General features: G+C 44.1%; 1 protein-coding gene across 1 annotated transcript; it reads right to left on the bottom strand.

Moving 5' to 3' along the window:
- Positions 1-1,155: 1,155 nt before the first annotated feature.
- LOC121540494 lies at positions 1,156-17,075 on the bottom strand. The gene is made up of 5 exons (XM_041849409.1): positions 15,473-17,075; positions 13,509-13,702; positions 13,170-13,314; positions 12,709-13,014; positions 1,156-1,529 (listed from the first exon to the last, which is right to left on the bottom strand). The coding sequence occupies exons 1-5, from the start codon at positions 17,042-17,044 to the stop codon at positions 1,368-1,370; spliced, it is 2,379 nt and encodes a 792-aa protein (XP_041705343.1). The 5' UTR covers positions 17,045-17,075; the 3' UTR covers positions 1,156-1,367.
- Between the last annotated feature and the right edge of the window lie 758 nt (positions 17,076-17,833).

Below are 17,833 nucleotides of genomic sequence, written 5' to 3'. Positions count from 1 at the left end.
ACTATAAAACAATAATCCTACATGAAAACATGAGTAGTATTATGACAGTGCTGATGTTGCTGCTCTGTGTGCTCTAGGTCCCTGCTTGAAGGGAGAGAGGTGTAAGTCACTAGGCAGGTTTCCATTGATCCAGGTTTATTCAACAAAAGCAACGTCGGCAAAACAATAATTGCGACATTTGTAATGGAAACGGCAGTTGTAGGATACATTTTTGAAAGATCTAATACATTTTTATCCATTCAAGGGGTGGATTTATTGTGACAAATGATGATGGAATAAATTAAGATTGCAAAATAATTTGGAAGGTACGCGGGGCATGTGATGTTATCGCGTAACTATAAAGCTCCACTCCACATTTAATTCTAAATGCCTACTGCTTGCAACATAAAATTTCTCAACTATAAAAATAATGTTTATTTGCAAGACAAGGATTGTTTTGACTTTCAACAATGCCTGAAATGCTTTACATTGGAATTTGAAATTTCACCATTAAATTGTTTCAAATCTCAAATAGGCCTACATGAATGCAAGTTACACCATGACACGGACCATGACGATAAGTAGGCACATGAGAATGAATAACATCTGGCAAATATTAGTCAATTCTTGCATTCTATCCATTCTGGCTTTTGCGAGCTACCTGAGACATGAAACAGATAGGTCGGCGGGCTATACAGGCTGTGGCCACTTTATTAATGCACAATTTGCCGAAATTGATCATTTAAAACACTTCAACCACTTCATTTTTATTCGACATCATTAAATGCAGCTGTTTTTTTTATCAACACAAGACAGTTCAATGTAAACGCACCGGGGTGGGCAATTGTTGCTTCTACTTTCTATGCAATCTTTCTAAATGTCAACAAAAAATGACTGGACAAGTTAATGGAAACCTAGCAAGTGTCTAGCTGCGTACCGCCTGGTTAGTGACTTAAATGGTTCATGGCGGAGAGGTTATAGTTCTATTGCGCTCCTATTGGTGTAGGTACGAACACCATCACCGTCATAGCACTATGTCCAGAAATTCGTTTTACATTAGTTACCACAAATACAAAGTCGGAATTGTCTATCTTGTAAAATATAATGAAAACAAAAATGTGCTTTTTGGTCTACATTTAAGGTTAGAGTTAGGCATAAGGTTAGCAGTGTGGTTAAGGTTAGGGTTATGTTTAAAATCACATAATTTAAGAGAAATTGTAGAAATAGGCGGGGTTTATGACTTTGTGGCTGTCGTAACTAGTGATGACCCTAAAATTCTAAAACAAACTTCAGGTCAGACTCTGTTGGTGTTCCCTTGGAGATGGAGGTGTGGCTTTCAGCTCCTCTCCTGACCAATCATCCACTGTGACCCCTGACCTGGGCAGGACTTAGTCCAGTGCTTCCTGTTTGATGCAGATGAGGGTGGGGCCACGCTGTCCGTTGCTCCTCCCCTCCCTGCGTAGGACATACTCGCTGAACTGGGAGGAGTCTACTCCTCCACCACACGCCCCTGCTATCTCGAACCCTCTCTGCTGCAACCTCTCCAATACCTGTCAATCAAACACACATGCATTGTTGTCAGAAGTAATTTCAGAGAGGGGCTGATTCAGGGTCGAGTAATACCACACAGTCATACAGGAATCCAGTCTGTGGAAGAAAACCAACGTGTGTGTAACTGTGCAAATGTGTTACTAACAACAGCACAGACAGTGCCCAAAATTATAAACACAACATGTTGGTCCCATGTTTCATAAGATGAAATAAAAGATCCCAGTCATTTTCTATATGCAAAAAAAGCTTATTTCTCTAAAATGCACTTCTCCTTTTCCAAGATAATCCATCCACCTAACAGGTGTGGAATTTTAAGAAGTTGATTAAACAGCATGATCATTACAAATGTGCACCTTGTGCTGGGGACAATAAAAGGCCACTCTAAAATGTGCAGTTTTGTCACAACACAATGCCACAGATGTCTCAAGTTATGAGGGAGCGTGCAATTGGCATGCTGACTGCAGGAATGTCCACCAGAACTGTTGCTAGAGAATGTTCATTTCTCTACCATAAGCCGCATCTAATGTCATTTTAGAGAATTTGGCAGTACGTCCAATCGGCCAAACAACCGCAGAACATGTGTAACCATGCCAGCCCAGGACCTCCACATCCAGCTTCTTCACCTGCAGGATTGTCTGAGACCAACCACCCGGGCAGCTGATGAAACTGTGGGTTTGAACAACCGAAGAATTTCTGCACAAACTGTCAGAAACCGTCTCAGGGAAGCTCAACTGTGTGCTCGTCGTCCTCACCAGGGTCTTGACCAGACTACAGTTCGGCATCATAGCCGACTTCAGTGGGCAATGTCTCACCTTAGATGGCAGGCTGGAGAAGTGTGCTCTTCACGGAGGAATCTCGGTTTCAACTGTACCGGGCAGATGGGAGACAGCGTATAGTGTGTGGGTGAGCGGTTTGCTGATGTCAACGTTGTGAACAGAGTGCCCCATGGTGGGGTTATGGTATGGGCAGGCATAAGCTACGGACAACAAACACAATTCCCATTTTATCAATGGCAATTTGAATGCACAGATATATCGTGACAAGATCCTTAAGCCCATTGTTGTGCCATTCATCTGCAGCCATCACCTCATAATTCAGCATGATAATGCACAGCCCCATGTCACAAAGATCTGTACACAATTCCTGGAAGCTAAAAAAATATATATTTAACGAATTGGCCGCAAAGGATTTACTTCAGACACCTGATACGGTATATATTTGCGAGAAAAAAAAAACATATGGGGGATTAGAAGTGATGCAGACAATTACATTGATGGAAGTTACAATCTATCTGCAATATTAAAGCTGATCTACCCCCTAAAATATTAAAAATACAAGGGGTGGTGGTCTGTGTATTTGTAAATAACAGCTGGTGCACGAAATCTAATATTAAGGAAGTCTCGAGGTTTTGCTCGCCTGAGGTACAGTATCTCATGACAAGCTGTAGACCACACTATTTACCAAGAGAGTTTTAATCTAAATTTTTTGTAGCTGTCTATTTACCACCACAAACCGATGCTGGCACTAAGACCGGGCTCAACGTGCTGTGTAAGGCCATAAGCAAACAAGAAAATGCTCATCCAGAGGCGGCGCTCCAAGCAGCCGGGGACTTTAATGCAGGGAAACTTAAATCTGTGTTACCTCATTTCTACCAGCATGTTAAATGTGAAAGCAGAGGAAATAAAACTCTAGATCACCTTTACTCTACACACTGAGCTACGTACAAAGCTCTCCCTCACCCTCCATTTGGCAAGTCTGACCATAATTCTACACTCCTGACTCCTGCTTACAAGCAAAAACTAAAACAGCAAGTACCAGTGACTCGCTCAATACAGAGGTGGTCAGATGACGCAGATGCTAAGCTACAGGACTATTTTGCTAGCACAGACTGGAATATGTTCCGGGATTCTTCCGATGGCATTGAGGAGTACACCACATCAGTCACTGGCTTCATCAATAAGTGCATCGATGACGTCGTCCCCACAGTGACCGTACATACATACCCCAACCAGAAGCCATGGATTACAAGCAACATCCGCACTGAGCTAAAGTGTAGAGCTGCCACTTTCAAGGAGCGGGACTCTAACCTGGACACTTATAAGAAATTCCGATATGCCCTCCGACGAACCATCAAACAGGCAAAGCGTCAATACAGGACTAAGACTGAATCGTACTACACCGGCTCGACGAATGTGGCAGGGCATGCAAACTATTACGGTCTACAAAGGGAAGCACAGCCGCGAGCTGCCCAGTGACACGAGCCTACCAGATGAGCTAAATTACTTCTATGCTCGCTTCGAGGCAAGCAACACTGAAGCATGCATGAGAGCATCGGCTGTTCCGGACGACTGTGTGATCACGCTCTCCGTAGCTGATGTGAGTAAGACCTTTAAACAGGTCAACATTCACAAGGCCACAGGGCCAGACGGATTACCAAGACGTGTACTCCGAGCATGCGCTGACCAACTGGCAAGTGTCTTCACTGACATTTTCAACCTGTCCCTGACTGAATCTGTAATATCAACATGTTTCAAGCAGCCCACCATAGTCCCTGTGCCCAAGAACACTAAGGTAACTTGCCTAAATGACTACTGATCCGTAGCACTCACGTCTATAGCCATGAAGTGCTTTGAAAGGCTGGTCATGGCTCACGTCAACACCATTATCCCAGAAACCCTAGACCCACTCTAATTTGCATACCGCCCCAACAGATCCACAGATGATGCAATCTCTATTGCACTCTACACTGCCTTTTCCCACCTGGACAAAAGGAGCACCTACGTGAGAATGCTATTCATTGACTACAGCTCAGCGTTCAACACCATAGTGCCCTCAAAGCTCATCACTAAGCTAAGGACCCTGGGACTAAACAACTCCCTCTGCAACTGGACTTCTTGACGGGCCGCCCCCAGGTGGTAAGGGTAGGTAACAACACATCTGCCACGCTGATCCTCAACACGGGGGCCCCTCAGGGATGCGTGCTCAGTCCCCTCCTGTACTCCCTGTTGACCCATGAGTGCATGGCCAAGCACAACTCCAACACCATCATTAAGTTTACCGACGACACAACAGTGGCAGGCCTGATCACCGACAACGATAAGACAGCCTATAGGTAGTAGGTCAGAGACCTGGCCATGTGGTGCCAGGATAACAACCTCTCCCTCAACTTGACCAATGATTGTGGACAACTGGAAAAGGAGGACCGAGCACGCCCCCATTCTCATTGATGGGGCTGTAGTGGAGCAGGTTGAGAGCTTCAAGTTCCTTGGTGTCCACATCACTAACAAACCATCATGGTCCAAACACACCAAGACAGTCGTGAAGAGGGCACGACAAAGCCTATTCCCCCTCAGGAGACTGAAAAGATTTGACATGGGTACTCAGATCCTCAAAAAGTTCTACAGCTGCACCATCGAGAGCATCCTGACTGGTTGAATCACCGCCTGGTATGGCAACTGCTCGGCCGCCGACCGCAAGACACTACAGAGGGTAGTGCGTACGGCCCAGTACATCACTGGGGCCAAGCTTCCTGCCATCCAGGACCTCTATACCAGGCGGTGTCAGAGGAAGGCCCTAAAAATTGCCAAAGACTCCAGCCACACTAGTCATAGACTGTTCTCTCTGCTACCGCACGGCAAGCGGTATCGGAGCGCCAAGTCTAGGTCCAAAAGGATTCTTAACAGCTTCTACCCCTAAGCCTCCTGAACAGCTAATCAAATATCTAACTGGACTATTTGCATTGTCCCCCCCCTCTTTTTACATTTTAGTCATTTAGCAGACGCTCTTATCTTATCCAGAGCGACTTACAGGAGCAATTAGGGTTAAGTGCCTTGCTTAAGGGCACATCAACAGATTTTTCACCTAGTCGGCTCGGGGATTAGAACCAGCAACCTTTCGGTTACTGGCACAACGCTCTTACCCACTAAGCTACCTGCCGCCCCTTACGCTGCTGATACTCTCTGTTTATTATCTATGCATAGTCACTTTACCTCTACCTACATGTACATATTACCTCGATTACCGCGACTAAACCGGTACCCCAAGTATATAGCCTCGTTACTGTTATTTTACCGCTGCTCTTTAATTATTTGTTACTTTTCTATTTTTCTTCTTATTTTTTTTATTTTTTTTACTTCTTTTTTTAACACCTATTTTTCTTAAAACTGCATTGTTGGTTAAGGGCTCGTAAGTAAGAATTTCACTGTAAGGTGAACCTGTTGTATTCGGCGCATGTGACAAATAACATTTCATTTGATTTGATTTGATTTGTAAAGTTCTCCACCATTGGACTTTGGAGCAGTGGAAACGCGTTAACTGGAGTGATGAATCACGCATCACAATCCGGCAGTCCGACAAACGAATCTGGGTTTGGCGGATGCCAGGAGAACGCTACCTGCTCCAATATATTGTGCCAACTGTAAAGTTTGGTGGAGGATAAATAATGGTCTGGTGCTGTTTTTCATGGTTCGGGCTAGGTACTTTAGTTCCAGTGAAGGGAAATCTTCACGCTACAGCATACAATGACATTCTAGACAATTCTGTGCTTCCAACTTTGTGGCAACAGTTTGGGGAAGGCCCTTTCCTGTTTCAGCACAATGCCCCCATGCACAAAGCGAGGTCCATACAGAAATGGTTTGTCGAGATCGGTGTGGAAGAACTTGACTGGCCTGCACAGAGCCCTGACCGCAACCCCATCGAACACCATTGGGATGAATTGGAACACCGACTGCGAGCCAGGCCTGATCGCCCAACATCCGTGCCCGACCTCACTAATGCTCTTATGGCTGAATGGAAGTAAGTCCCCACAGCAATGTTCCAACATCTAGTGGAAAGCCTTCCCAGAAGAGTGGAGGCTGTTATAGCAGCAAAGGGGGGACCAACTCCATGTTAATTACTATGATTTTGAAAGATGTTCGACAAGCAGGTGTCCACATACATTTGGTCTTGAGAAAGTATTCACCCCCCTTGGCATTTTTCCTATTTTGTTGACTTACAACCTGGAATTAAAATGGATTTTTGGGGGGTTTGTATCATTTGATTTACACAACATGCCTAACACTTTGAAGATGCAACATATTTTTGCTTGTGAAACAAACAAGAAATAAGACAAATAAAAATAAACTTGAGCGTGCATAACTATTCACCCCCCCAAAGACAATACTTTGTAGAGCCACCTTTTGCAGCAATTACAGCTGCAAGTCTCTTGGGGTATGTCTCTATAAGCTTGGCACATCTAGCCACTGGGATTCTTGCCCATTCTTCAAGGCAAAACTGCTCCAGCTCCTTCAAGTTGGATGGGTTCCGCTGGTGTACAGCAATCTTTAAGTCATACCACAGATTCTCAATTGGATTGAGGTCTGGGCTTTGACTAGGCAATTCCAAGACATTTAAATGTTTCCCCTTAAACCACTCAAGTGTTGCTTTAGCAGTATGCTTAGGGTCATTGTCCTGCTGGAAGGTGAACCTCCGTCCCAGTCTCAAATCTCTGGAAGACTGAAACAGGTTTCCCTCAAGAATGAGAGGTGTTGGGATTGCGCCAGATATAGCGTTTTCCTTGATGGCCAAAAAGCTCAATTTCTGTCTCATCTGACCAGAGTACCTTCTTCCATATGGCTTTTGGAGAACACCAAGCGTGTTTGCTTATTATTTTCTTTAAGCAATGGCTTTTTTCTGGCCACTCTTCCGTAAAGCCCAGCTTTGTGGAGTGTACGGCTTAAAGTGGTCCTATGGACAGATACTCCAATCTCTGCTGTGGAGCTTTGCAGCTCCTTCAGGGTTATCTTTGGTCTCTTTGTTGCCTCTCTGATTAATGCCCTCCTTGCCTGGTCCGTTAGTTTTGGTACGCGGCCCTCTCATGGCAGGTTTGCTGTGGTGCCATGTTCTTTCCATTTTTTTAATAATGGATTTAATGGTGCTCCGTGGGATGTTCAAAGTTTCGGATATTTTTTTATGAACCAACCCTGATCTGTATTTCTCCACAACTTTGTCCCTGACCTGTTTGGAGAGCTCCTTGGTCTTCATGGTGCCGCTTGCTTGGTGGTGCCCCTTGCTTAGTGGTGTTGCAGACTCTGGGTTCTTTCAGAACAGGTGTATATATACTGAGATCATGTGACAGATCATGTGACACTTAGATTGCACACAGGTGGACTTTATTTAACTAACTATGTGACTTCTGAAGGTAATTGGTTGCACCAGATCTTATTTAGGGGCTTCATAGCAAAGGGGGTGAATACATATGCATGCACCATTTTTCCGTTATTTATTTTTTAGAATTATTTGAAACAATTCACCAATTTTGACTATTTTGTGTATGTCCATTACATGAAATCCAAATAAAAATCAATTTAAATTACAGGTTGTAATGCAACAAAATAGGAAAAACGCCAAGGGGGATGAATACTTTTGCAAGGCACTGTATTCCCAGTCATATGAAATGAATAGATTAGGGCCTAATTTAATTTATTTCAATTGACTGATAAATTGACAAATAAAAGTGTGCTTTCAATAATCTTTATTATTTGCTAAAATAACTTGGTCCATTGTTGAACTGTGTCATGGGAGTCACTGGGAGGTTGCATCTGAAACACAAAATATAATGTACAAATTACCTCTGTGCAGTTAACATCTGTATTTGAAAATAATGTATTTGAACATCAAATTGATACTTACAATGCAGATTCCTTCACCTCCAGTTTCCATTTTCAGACTCACAACTTGGCAGTTACTCCGTGGATAATGCAGAGACAGAGAGTCAGTGAAACACTTCTACACAAGATGAAGAATAAATAAGGGGTTAATCTTCATGAACACATTTTAATTTCATTGAGAACTAGCTAGCTAAATGATACAAAATACTACTTACATTGGCTGGGGTCTGTCCATAGGCAGCTGAGGCTCCAGACCAGAAGGATTCACTTGAGGGAAAAATACAGTGGGGAAAAAAGTATTTAGTCAGCCACCAATTGTGCAAGTTCTCCAACTTAAAAAGATGAGAGAGGCCTGTAATTTTCATCATAGGTACACGTCAACTATGACAGACAAAATGAGAAAAAAATTCCAGAAAATCACATTGTAGGATTTTTAATGAATTTATTTGCAAATTATGGTGGAAAATTAGTATTTGGTCAATAACAAAAGTTTCTCAATACTTTGTTATATACCCTTTGTTGGCAATGACACAGGTCAAACGTTTTCTGTAAGTCTTCACAAGGTTTTCACACACTGTTGCTGGCATTTTGGCCCATTCCTCCATGCAGATCTCCTCTAGAGCAGTGATGTTTTGGGGCTGTCGCTGGGCAACACAGACTTTCAACTCCCCTCCAAAGATTTTCTATGGGGTTGAGATCTGGAGACTGGCTAGGCCACTCCAGGACCTTGAAATGCTTCTTACGAAGCCACTCCTTCGTTGCCCGGGCGGTGTGTTTGGGATCATTGTCATGCTGAAAGACCCAGCCACGTTTCATCTTCAATGCCCTTGCTGATGGAAGGAGGTTTTCACTCAAAATCTCACGATACATGGCCCCATTCATTCTTTCCTTTACACGGATCAGTCGTCCTGGTCCCTTTGCAGAAAAACAGCCCCAAAGCATGATGTTTCCACCCCCATGCTTCACAGTAGGTATGGTGTTCTTTGGATGCAACTCAGCATTCTTTGTCCTCCAAACACGGCGAAGTTGAGATTTTACCAAAAAGTTCTATTTTGGTTTCATCTGACCATATGACATTCTCCCAATCCTCTTCTGGATCATCCAAATGCACTCTAGCAAACTTCAGACGGGCCTGGACATGTACTGGCTTAAGCAGGGGGGACACGTCTTGCACTGCAGGATTTGAGTCCCTGGCGGCGTAGGTGTTACTGATGGTAGGCTTTGTTACTTTGGTCCCAGCTCTCTGCAGGTCATTCACTAGGTCCCCCCCGTGTGGTTCTGGGATTTTTGCTCACCGTTCTTGTGATCATTTTGACCCCACAGGGTGAGATCTTGCGTGGAGCCCCAGATCGAGGGAGATTATCAGTGGTCTTGTATGTCTTCCATTTCCTAATAATTGCTCCCACAGTTGATTTCTTCAAACCAAGCTGCTTACCTATTGCAGATTCAGTCTTCCCAGCCTGGTGCAGGTCTACAATTTTGTTTCTGGTGTCCTTTGACAGCTCTTTGGTCTTGGCCATAGTGGAGTTTGGAGTGTGACTGTTTGAGGTTGTGGACAGGTGTCTTTTATACTGATAACAAGTTCAAACAGGTGCCATTAATACAGGTAACGAGTGGAGGACAGAGGAGCCTCTTAAAGAAGAAGTTACAGGTCTGTGAGATCCAGAAATCTTGCTTGTTTGTAGGTGACCAAATACTTATTTTCCACCATAATTTGCAAATAAATTCATTAAAAATCCTACAATGTGATTTTCTGGATTTTTTTTTCTCAATTTGTCTGTCATAGTTGACGTGTACCTATGATGAAAATTACAGGCCTCTCTAATCTTTTTAAGTGGGAGAACTTGCACAATTGGTGGCTAACTAAATACTTTTTCCCCCACTGTATATATAGCTAGTATCAGAGATACCCAACCCTCACTAAAGCTAGCTAAGCTAGCTAGCTAGCAAGCAATACATTGTGTGGTTGGCCAAGAACATTTAACAATAGCTTTGGCAATACAATAAAATATAATACATACATGACATTAACTCTACTGAACTCTTATCAACTTTAACTTTCGAAACAATTCTTACCTTGATCAGTCACACCGCACGTTGATGGCAAGCTAAAGAAGGTGCTAGGTAGATTTGTTAGCAGATTGATGAAAAGTCTTGCTTGCAGTTGAATAAATTGTCTTCTTCCTCTGTCACCCACTAGGTTAAAAACATATTTTGATTCAATGTTATGAACGTATAATCAAATAAAATGCCATTATCCACAAGAAAGCTTTTTGATGGTGGCAGCTGCTCTTCTTCTTCTGGAAAAAAATCTAAATTGTAATGGTTGCTCTGGCAGTTGGAGGTGGGGCTTGGGAACGTTTCAAATTGTGATTGACAGCTCGGGAAAAATATATTTTTAATATATCTTAAAATATATTTGCAGATATGTTCTACGTTCAAGTGCCTTTCGAAATATTTATTTTTACTACGTTTCATAAGTGGCAGGTAATTTATTTTCTACTACTCAATGAACTTTTGCATGCAAAACGGCATTTTGGTACCATAGAGACTTAACATTAACATCGGGGTAGAGAAGGTTATGAGGTGTGAGTGTGTATTTTACACATATATTTTACAAATACATACAGTACCAGTCAAAAGTTTGGACACACCTACTTCAAAGGTTTTTCTTTATTTTCACAATTTTCTACATTGTAGAATAATAGTGATGACATCAAAACTATGAAATAACACATATGGAAGCATGTAGTAACCAAAAAAGTGTTAAACAAATCAAAATATATTTTATATTTGCCGACTACAAAGTATTTTTTATCTTTGCGCTGGATGTGTCAAAGTGTAGTTCAAACATGGCAAAACCCTTGAATGAGTATGTCACACCCTGGCTCTGGGACTCTATATGTTGAGCCAGGGTGTGTTCATTCTGTTGTGTTTATTTCTATGTTGGCTAGAGTACCTCCCAATCAGAGGCAACGAGTGTCAGCTGTCGTTGGTTGTCTCTGATTGGGAGCCATATTTAAACTGTCTGTTTTCCCTTTGTGTTTGTGGGTTCTTGTTCCGTGTTGGTCATTGTTACCGAGGACGTTACGAGTCGTTTGTTGTTTTGTTGATTGTTGTTTCTATTATCACTAAAGATAATAAAGTTAACCATGTTCGTTCATCACGCTGCGCCTTGGTCTATTCAATACGACGATCGTGACAGAGTAGGTGTGTCCAAACTTTTGACTGGAGTTGTATATGTACATATATTTTATTTAGTTATATATTTGCTAAATACATTTTTCCAATATTTTTTTTTTTTTGTAATATAGTTAATATATAATTTTTCCATATGGGCTCACAGTTTGTCTCTGAGCAGGCAGAAGCCAGCCATCACACCATGTCCTTCCCTGATCTAAAAACACACATCCCCTCTCTCATGACAACTCACACATACAACACAGACAGACAAATGCATTCACAGACACAAACCCTTTTTCTATAATAATATTGGCCGCATCCCAAATGGCACCCTATGTAGTGCACTATAGGCCCTTGTCAAAAGTAGTGTACTAAATAGGTAATAATGTGCCATTTGGTTGGAAGACATTCTTTCTATAGTTGCAAGATGACATGCCATTAGCATGCCCTGAAGGAGCAGCTGTTCCTCTATACTCTCTGTCTGCCTCCATCCCTGGCTCTCTCTCTCTCTCTCTCTCTCTCTCTCTCTCTCTCTTGCTCTGTCGCTCTCTTCTTCTCTTTCTGTGTGACTGGTGCAGGCAGTACAATAGAATCCTCTGTTTGCCTCATCTCGCTCCCTGTTTTTCTCTTTCTCTGCCTCCTTCTGTCTGTCTCTTTCTCACTCTCACTCTCCCTCCCTCTCTCTGTGACTGTCGCTCTTTCCTGCCATTCCAGCAGACCCAGTAGCCGATGGCTACATGTTTCATATCTAAACAGGATTAGTCTCTCTTTCCCCTGGCTGGTCTGGCCCTGTATGAGGGTATTTGAGGTTATACTATGCTTATGCCATGGGTACTGGTTAGTGTGATGTTACCTGTATGGAGTTAAAGAGATTTTGTATACTTTTTAGCCAGTAGTTCTGAAAGTAGCTCTCATGAGCCAAAAGTGGTCCCGAACATTGCGTACTACGTCACATATGTGCAGATATGTACACCACGTCATTGCGCTCTCTCTCGTTCTGCTGTGTGTGCATTATGTGCCTCTTGCTAGCTGTCACTCAAATGGCGAGGGGCTGAAGCTTATTCTGTTGCTTTCAAACTAGTGATTTCATGGCTAATTGAGGTAAAACAGTATTTCTACTCATAGATTATATATGTTTGAACTACACTTCGACACATCCAGCGCAAAGATAAAAAATAGTTTGTAGTCGCCAAAGTTCTGGAGCATGTCTTTAAGGCTACATGCACAGAGTTGAGGTGGATTAATGTGATGTTATGAGTTGAGGTGACGTAATCTGTTAATTTAGGATGTTGGGTTGTTATTTTCATGGTAAGCAGTGGTATTGTAAGGGTAGTGTCTGTCATGTTACCTGTACAGAGTTGAGGTGACAGTATCCGTTGAGTGGGAAGCGAATTACGTGAGTAGAGTCATGATTCCAGCCTGCGTTCATGGAGTTACACATGACGTCCCCGACCTCTGGAAACACGTCCTCGATCAAAGCCCTGTCCCCACTCAGAGTGATCCTCTCTCCCAACTCTGGAGCTACACGTACCACCACACACTCACACACACGCCACACACTCCTGGCCTCGCGCTCACTCCTCCAGTTTTCTAATTCTTCTTGTAGTGGGGATAGCTGGAAGAACCTGGCCTCCTCATAGAGTAGAGAGAACTCCTGGAACACATACGCACATACGCATACACACACAAATACACAATGATACATCAGATTCTTTAAAAAAGATTACCAACAAAGTTTCACACTATGTTATCAGAAAGGAATTATAGACAAGGTTTTCCAGGCCTGAGTGCAGGGTCAGAGATACTCACTTTGAAGTCTTCGGGGAGGAGCAGTTTGGCCGTCCGCAGGAAGTTGAGGATGTAGCGGAATATATGGCCGTCTCGGTCTATGAAGTAGTGCTGCTTCAGACTGTCTAACACTATGGGCTCTGTCCCGTTGAACAGACGACCAATCCTGGTGGAAGGCGATATCATCATTGTGATTGTCATCAGAGTGTGCATGTATCAGTCCGAGCAAGGTGAGGCGCAAAATCACCAATCTTGATCACATAATGAGTAGTTATTTGGAATGCAAGGTCATTGGTAGATCAGTGACTGTGCAATCCACTTCAATGTAGCTGATCTCAAACATGTGTGTGTGTGTCTTACCGTGACTCAGGGTACTTGGTGAGTGTAGCCAGGCTGCTGGTGTACATGTGTCCTCCTACATCTATGTGTACAGGGGCGTTGGTCTTTGTGAGCTGGGCTGGGGTGGGGATACCCCCGATACCCCCAGAGCCCAGCGGAGAGGCAGGGGACTGGGAGACCAGCGGCCTACTGGCCATGCTGCTATTACGGCTATCCTGGGAGAAAATAAGAAGAAAAAGAAGAAGAATACTTTATTGTCCAATGTACACAAATGTCCAACGAAAATGTGTCACACATACTGTAAATCGTTAAACACATGAGACATTACAGAGTTCTTCCATGAGCGACTAAGTAGAGACAGGACACTGGTAAAGAGTGGTAGACTGAGACTTCATTCATACTGTGTCAACGCTTTAAGCATAGAACTCATGATGCACTGCACTACATGACAAAGAGTGTATTTGCCTTTTTCAGAGTCTGTGTGTATATCAGGGCTAGCTTAGGGTTGTGAAGAGACATCTGAGTGTAGTTAAAGGAGCTCAGAGACAGATAGGAGTCTGCCTCCTCCGCTCCTCTGCTATACAGGTGACGGTTTGAGACAGGTGAGGACATTACCTTATAGAGGAAGGTTTAAAAACCCTTGTAAATGCTTCACGAAAGTCTGCACTTCTGAAAAACTGACATGCTATAAAGTCTACTGGTCAGCATTTACTGTGGTAAGTGCAGTGAGAGCGAAAGACAGCCATGGCTGCAGGCAGAGTCTCCCTCTTTAAGCTGAGAAAACAGTAAATGGTAAGATACTGTAGATATACAGAGATAGAGGGAGATAAAGAGAGAGAGAGATGTAGCTGATAAAGCAGAAATCGGATGAGCAGAGCTGTTGGTAATGCAGCAGACATGTCCATCTCCCCATGGCCACACAACAGGCAGGCTCATTAGAGGAATGGCTCAAAAACATGAAACTCGTAAGAGACTGGACACACACACACACACACACACACACACACACACACACACACACACACACACACACACACACACACAAACACACACTGTCATTAGAGGAAAGAGACTTGAGACAGCCTGCCATACTATGTTTCATTATAGTGCCTGTGTCTCAGGAAAATGTGAGCTTTAGGCGAATGGGTATAAGAGATGTGTGCTGTGTGTGTGTGTGTGTGTGTGTGTGTGTGTGTGTGTGTGTGTGTGTGTGTGTGTGTGTGTGTGTGTGTGAGCTTGCACGCTCTGGCTATACCCCTGCGGGCTCCACTGTGGTGCATGGTGAATAACTGTGGGCCTGGGGCACAGTAACCCATAGCAACAGACAAAGTCCCAAAGAAAACTCACTTGTGTGCTCTCCTCTGCACTCACAGGTCACGTCCCAAATGGCACCCTAATCCCTATTTTTATTGAGCTTTTATTTAATCAGGGGAGCCCATTGAGACCAGGGTCTCATTTTCAATAGTGCTCTGAGGACAACAAATTCAACACTGACATTCCAATAAAAAAGAAATCAACAACTACAGGTTACAATTTCAAAAACTACAATTTCAACACCACAATAAATGTGTACATTTAATCAAAACAAATGCAATTCTCCTTTAACAAACTCAACATTAGATTCCTAAACTGAATCAAGACGCAGGTGCACTATATAGGGAATATGGTGCCATTTGAGTCGCACACACAATGTTCATGACCTCTTTACTAAAGCACCTAGAACACCCAATGAGAATACCGAACTCACAACCAACACACATCGTACAGGTCAATACTTTCACAGTAAATTGAAAATGATGTAAGTCTCTATACACTTAAACACTTGATTAACACAGAAAATGGTGTGTGACCAGATGGTGACATAACCTATTAAGCACTCATTACATTTAATTAATTACGCTTTAAGTAAGGTTATCCTGCATTGCATTACATACAAACATTCAAAAGCATAATCTCTGTCGGTGCACTGTATGAAACTCTGTTACCTGCGCGGATACCACGTCAGTCAGTAAAGGAGCGGGTGGCTGACCGTGGGGCTCCAGGGGTCGGGTGTCCACAGGCTCTATACCGTCCTCTATGACCACAGGGGACTTTGCGCGTTCTCCGGGACGCACACAGAGCTTCTTAGGAGAGGGAGGTCCCGATACGTCGCCGGGGCAGAGAGCACGAGCTTTCCATGTTGTTCTCTGCGGCTTCAGTTCCACTGCGTCTGTGGCCTGTCGGATGTACGGGATCACGAGCTGGAGATGAGACTGCACGCCACCATTGACTGTTTCCGAGGCAATCTGAAGCGACACCAACTTTGACCCTATACCGGCAATGCTGTTGAGCGTTGCTATGGAGACGGCGCCGATGCAGTGATTGGTGTAGGTCTTTGACAGCTTGGCAGCACGCGACAGCATCTGCATCCTCGTGCCCAGCAGGTTTTTACCGATGGCTTTGTTCTCATACCATGTCATGTCGCTTGCGCAACAGTGGTCTCGTGGTCGTTGGAAGAATGCTTTGCACAACGGGTTCCGTTTCGAGACATACTTTACAAAGCTGGCATATGGACAAAACTCAGTTCCCGTCTCATACATGCGCGGCAAAGTATCTTCATCCATGTCTGGTCTCTTTTTATTCCAGCACGCAGAGCGAGACTTGTGATAAGGCCCCAGTGCTTTGAAATAGATAAACTTTCTCCCATTCTCGTCTATGGCCAGGCCAAATGAATCCTCCTCCAGCTCGCGCTGATTCTCTCGCCCTCTTGTACAGAAATACATGCATGTCTCGAACCACACTTTGTTGAGCAGCCCGAACGGCGTATCGATGTTAAACACAATGGAGGTGTAGAGGTTTCGCAGATCCGCACGCGTGATTGCCTGTTTCTGCACCACGGGACCAGCACCCTGCTCCTCCAGCTTTCTGATGACTGCGGCCAGGGTCAGGTTGGCGCTGCGCAGCTCCGGGTCCTTGGTGAGGTCCAGGGTGCGACAGTACGGTGGCTCATTCAGATAGCGGTTCAGAGAACTCCGAATACTGATGAGAGAAGACTTGCTGTAGAGCTGGCCGCTCTTAGAGCGTGCCTCCGCGTAGAAAGACCGCAGGACCGCGCACAGCGCCTCCTTGTCCAGAGTTTCAAAGTCAGGACTTTGGGATTTCTCGCTCAGGTACTCCCGGAAGATCCGCACCGCATACCTGGTAGCCAGGCGGGTGTTCTCGCTCAGTCTGGAGCGGTCAGACCGCTGCAGGTCTCCATCCGGATCTGAGTCCAGTCCGGGGATGTGAAACAGTCTATGGTCCGCCCCCGCTCCCGGTCCCAATCCGCTGCACTGGTCCGTACTACGCATAAGGACCGCTTCTGTCTCCATAGCGGAGCAGCTGTCGGGGTCTGCGCACTCTGCCTCCCACTCCAGCTCATCCTCCCCGTACTCCTCCTCCCCGGTGATCTGCACCTCCTGGATCTCATCATCCTCCTCATCTCCGCTCCTCTCAGTCTCCGGGCAACTCATGTGCTCCTCCCGCTCTGTCCCCACTGTGTAGCTAGAGCAGTCTGCTCTGCCAGGCATTCTCGACATATTGCAGTCTGTGTAGCAGTCCTCAGGCAGAGCGCATGCGCTGTATTGGACCACAGAGCTGTGAGAGCTTTGTGTTTAGTGACCTTCAACTAGGCAGGCACTCTTAAAGGTGCAGGGAGCGAGCGCTGCGAGTGGGTTAAGGGAGCGCGCTCCCAAAAAAGGCTGCAGTATTGGACTGCATATTGGACCACTCAAAAGCAGCATGGGATATATGTAACAAGGTTTCAGATCTTGCTTTATTGGAAGTAATTACCGCAATATCTGACAAACAAACACACACACACATACCTGCCTATAAGAACAGTGTTGACAGCTCCAACAGCTTGATTTGAGAGAATGCAGCTTTAAAGATCCATAGTGTATCTGCAGTGATATGTGCTCTCTCATCTCCTATAAGATAATAACCATGCAGCGTGTTCACATAATTCTCGCTGCACGGGGACATGAGAGATGCATAGGCCTCTGGGGAAAATATATGTAAACTCTTTATTGGACATACTTTCCTGGTTGTCATACACAGTTCTCCATCTGAGCGCTATGTGAAGTGTGTTGTTAGACTTAAAATCAAATCAAATCATATTAAATTTGTCACATGCGCCGAATACAACAGGCGTAGACCTTACAGTGAAATTCTTACTTACAAGCCCTTAACCAACAATGCAGTTTTAAGAAAAATAAGTGTTATGTAAAAAATAGAAAAGTAAAAAATTAATAAAAATAAAATAATAAAAAAACAAAAATAACAAATAATTAAAGAGCAGCTTTAAGATAACAGTAGCGAGGCTATAT

This window comes from Coregonus clupeaformis, chromosome 26, assembly GCF_020615455.1.
Source record: "Coregonus clupeaformis isolate EN_2021a chromosome 26, ASM2061545v1, whole genome shotgun sequence".
Taxonomy (NCBI): domain Eukaryota; kingdom Metazoa; phylum Chordata; class Actinopteri; order Salmoniformes; family Salmonidae; genus Coregonus; species Coregonus clupeaformis.
Note: the sequence above shows the minus strand (reverse complement) of the source record. Positions and strands in the feature narration are given on the sequence as shown.